Source organism: Octodon degus, unplaced genomic scaffold, assembly GCF_000260255.1.
Source record: "Octodon degus isolate 3935 unplaced genomic scaffold, OctDeg1.0 scaffold00267, whole genome shotgun sequence".
NCBI lineage: Eukaryota > Metazoa > Chordata > Mammalia > Rodentia > Octodontidae > Octodon > Octodon degus.
In genome coordinates, this window is record NW_004524843.1 from 547,624 (window position 1) to 550,708 (window position 3,085).

The 3,085-nt window shown below is 38.3% G+C and overlaps 1 protein-coding gene across 1 annotated transcript in view; it reads right to left on the reverse strand.

Moving 5' to 3' along the window:
* The window catches only part of LOC101572642 (xin actin-binding repeat-containing protein 2), an 85,922-nt gene that overhangs the window by 50,627 nt on the left and 32,210 nt on the right, over nucleotides 1–3,085 (reverse strand). Inside the window, exon 2 of the mRNA XM_004646385.2 lies at nucleotides 2,812–2,957. Coding sequence (XP_004646442.1) covers nucleotides 2,812–2,868 — 57 coding nt within the window. The 5' untranslated portion in view covers nucleotides 2,869–2,957. The remainder of the gene's footprint in view (nucleotides 1–2,811; nucleotides 2,958–3,085) is intronic.

Genomic DNA, 3,085 nt, shown 5'->3' on the forward strand with positions numbered 1-3,085 from the left:
ATATAACAGACTTTGTAAGTTAGACAGATAGTGATTCTGTTGTGGACAACTGAGTTAGGTGAAAATATCATGGACAGAGACAGAGAGCTGGGTCCTGGAAGGAGCCAGTAAAGATGAGCAGGTACCTTGCAATTGTGAGAGAGAAGGGTACATACTTCTCCTGCGGGGCAGACTTCAAGACACAAGATGAGACAAATGCTTCCACACACCTTCCTGGAGATGGACATGAGGGTCTGATACTCAAAATAGTCTCTATCACCTTGAGAAAGCCAGGAAGAGTCACTAACCCAGTCCCCTACAGGAAAAGGCCCTTGCTCTGTATTCATGCCTGCCTGCTGCATGAGTTGTTTCCTCATTTGGTCCCCATTTAATCAATTTTACCTGAGCAGTTGTGCTTGTAACCTATTGGTTGACCATAGTTTTGTCCCACCTCGTGCCTACCTAGTAAGTTTCCATATTCCCCACCTTGAACCTGCCTCATTTTGTAAATTTGCTTTATAAAAATCCCTGGAAAAGATAAGTTCTTTGGCAACCCACTTAGGTCCCCTTCTGTTCCTCTCTCAGACAGAAGCTTTATTACCTCCAATAAATATATTCTGCTCTTAACCTCCATTGGTCCTAAAATTCATTCTTCAATTTTTAGAGAACATGAATTTGTGCCAGAGATCTGTTAGGTTGGGAGTTTCCCCCACCCCCATGTATCAATTCTATTCCAAATCCTGACAAAACATTGAGCTCAAGTTCCTGAACCTTCATTTTATATGCTGAATATAGCAATATATTTTACACAGATTTATTGTGAATGTTAAAAAGATAAAAGAAACACAGAATGACATTTTAATTCATTGCTCAACAAACATTTCTTCTTTCCAACAAAGTGTTATTTGATTGGACATGAGGTAGAGATTGATCTTTGCTAGTTATTTAAGTATGAATAAAATATTTTGAATTAACCTTGAGTTTAAATCCTTATGCTCCAGATTTTGTATTTAAAATAGTTGTGTTCATTGTGTAGACACAGAATTAGTGACAAGTAGTTTTGATAATTTTTTTTCTTTTTATGGGGGGGTGAACAAACTTTTCATGCAGTTAAACAAGGCAACTTCTTGACTACACAAGGCAGTTGCTTTTCCTTGTATATATTCAACAAGAGTCCTTTGAGGTGACAGATACTCTCTTCTTTATCACAATATTTGCTTAAAGTCAAGCCAGATTGGGTACTTTTGAAGAAGAAATGCTGTCTTGTATGAGAGACAAAACTGAATTCAGTTAAAAAATCACTGATGCTAAAAAAATTAGTAACAGTTCTTGACTTATTATATAATCTCCTAAAAGTAATGTTATCTCAGAGTTTTGGTCTGTAAAATTAGCAAAAAAATAAAAGTAAAATACAAAGTTTATGAAGCTTTTTGGTTGGTAAAATGGGAAGAAAATACAAGGAAATTAAGAAGTTTATGAAATTCTTATGCTTTTCAAGTTAGCATTGATTTTTGAGTTTTATATCAAATAATAAGATTTATTTACCTATTTGTCCATTTTATGCCTTTTCTGCTTAGTACAAATTATACCAACGCCAATTTATTTGACACCATACTATGTGAGTTCCTGGATGGATCTAACTCTTTCTAAGTGAAAAATGGGTTACTAAACAATCAGTCTTTAACCAGAATAATCAAATAAGCTGATTTCCCAAAAATCATTTCTCCAGTTTAGAACACTAATTTGCAATACAGTTCCTGAACTATAAAGCAGGGGGCGCTCTCTAAGAAGACTGGCCGGAGGCATTGTGATGCTATTTGTTTTGCAAGTTACTAGCGCCACTCCTATACATTCGTTCCAAATCCGTGGTGTGCCTATAATGTATTTTAATGACTATGTAAAAACTTAAATGTCATCTAGAATTGCAGAGTTGCTGATGAGTTTGGCACAGTCAGCCTTGTCTCTAATTTGTAAAGAATAATGTTGAGTAGCTATTTTAAAATACAACTTCTCAGGCTCATTTCTCTCTCTCTCTCTCTCTCTCTCTCTCTCTCTCTCTCTCTCTCTCTCTCTCTCTCTCTCCCCTCTGTTTCTCTCACACACATGCACACACACATACAACATAGTTAATATACAGAATATAATGATAAAAGAATATTCTTCTATTCCATTCCGCTGAAGGGCACAGAATCCAGCAAGTTCTTTTAAATGTGACTTTATTACGTGTCGGCTCTAAAAACTGGTGGTCCTACTGAATCCTGCGGTTTCCTATAATCATAATTGGTTTAGCAGAGTGCCTACATCGCTAATCTCTCTCATTTCTATGTTGATTAAGCCTCTCTTAATGGATTTAGTGCATACGGAGAAAAGCAAAAGAAATACTGCCGGAGAATTTTAAATGAACCATATATGAGACCAATGAGGGCCACATGCAAACTCCCATTATTAAAATTTGAAATTAATTCCCAACCTTCCCGAAGAGAACAGCTATAGGTTAAGTGATAATGATGGTAATAATAACACATTTGTACAGAGCCTTATGGCTTATTCATAAATTATCTCCTTGATTCCTCTCCAAGACCGTATGTGGTAGTGGATATTCCCCTTTTTCAGTTAATGAAACTGAAGTTTAGAGAGGGGCGAGGCAAGTAAACAGTTCAGGTTCATATAACCAATGCATAGCACGGATGATGCTCACATTCAGAGGTATGAGTCTGACTCGTGGTACTTTTCCCTCTTTTGACTTTATTGCACGGCCTAGTGTTATTCTTGCCTTGCACGAGTGAGGTGCGTTTTTGGACAAACAGAAGCTAAACAAAAGTGTCAGCTTACGTTCGCTGAGAAGCTATGGCCGTCGCGCCTGGAAACGGCTGCCTGGTACCTCGCCATCCGCTCCTTCAGGGAGACCACGTCCTGGAGACCCCAGTCGGCCCCGCTCCCAGCAGCACTGTCTTCGCGCTTAGTAGGGCAGACAGTCACTGAAAGAAAACGGAGCGTGCTCAGCTACATGCTAGGTTTGAAAAGGAAAAAGGATCACCTTGTAAACAGGGGAGGCATTTAAAATATCTAGTAACGAGACGGCGAGATAGCTCAGTGAACTAAGCGC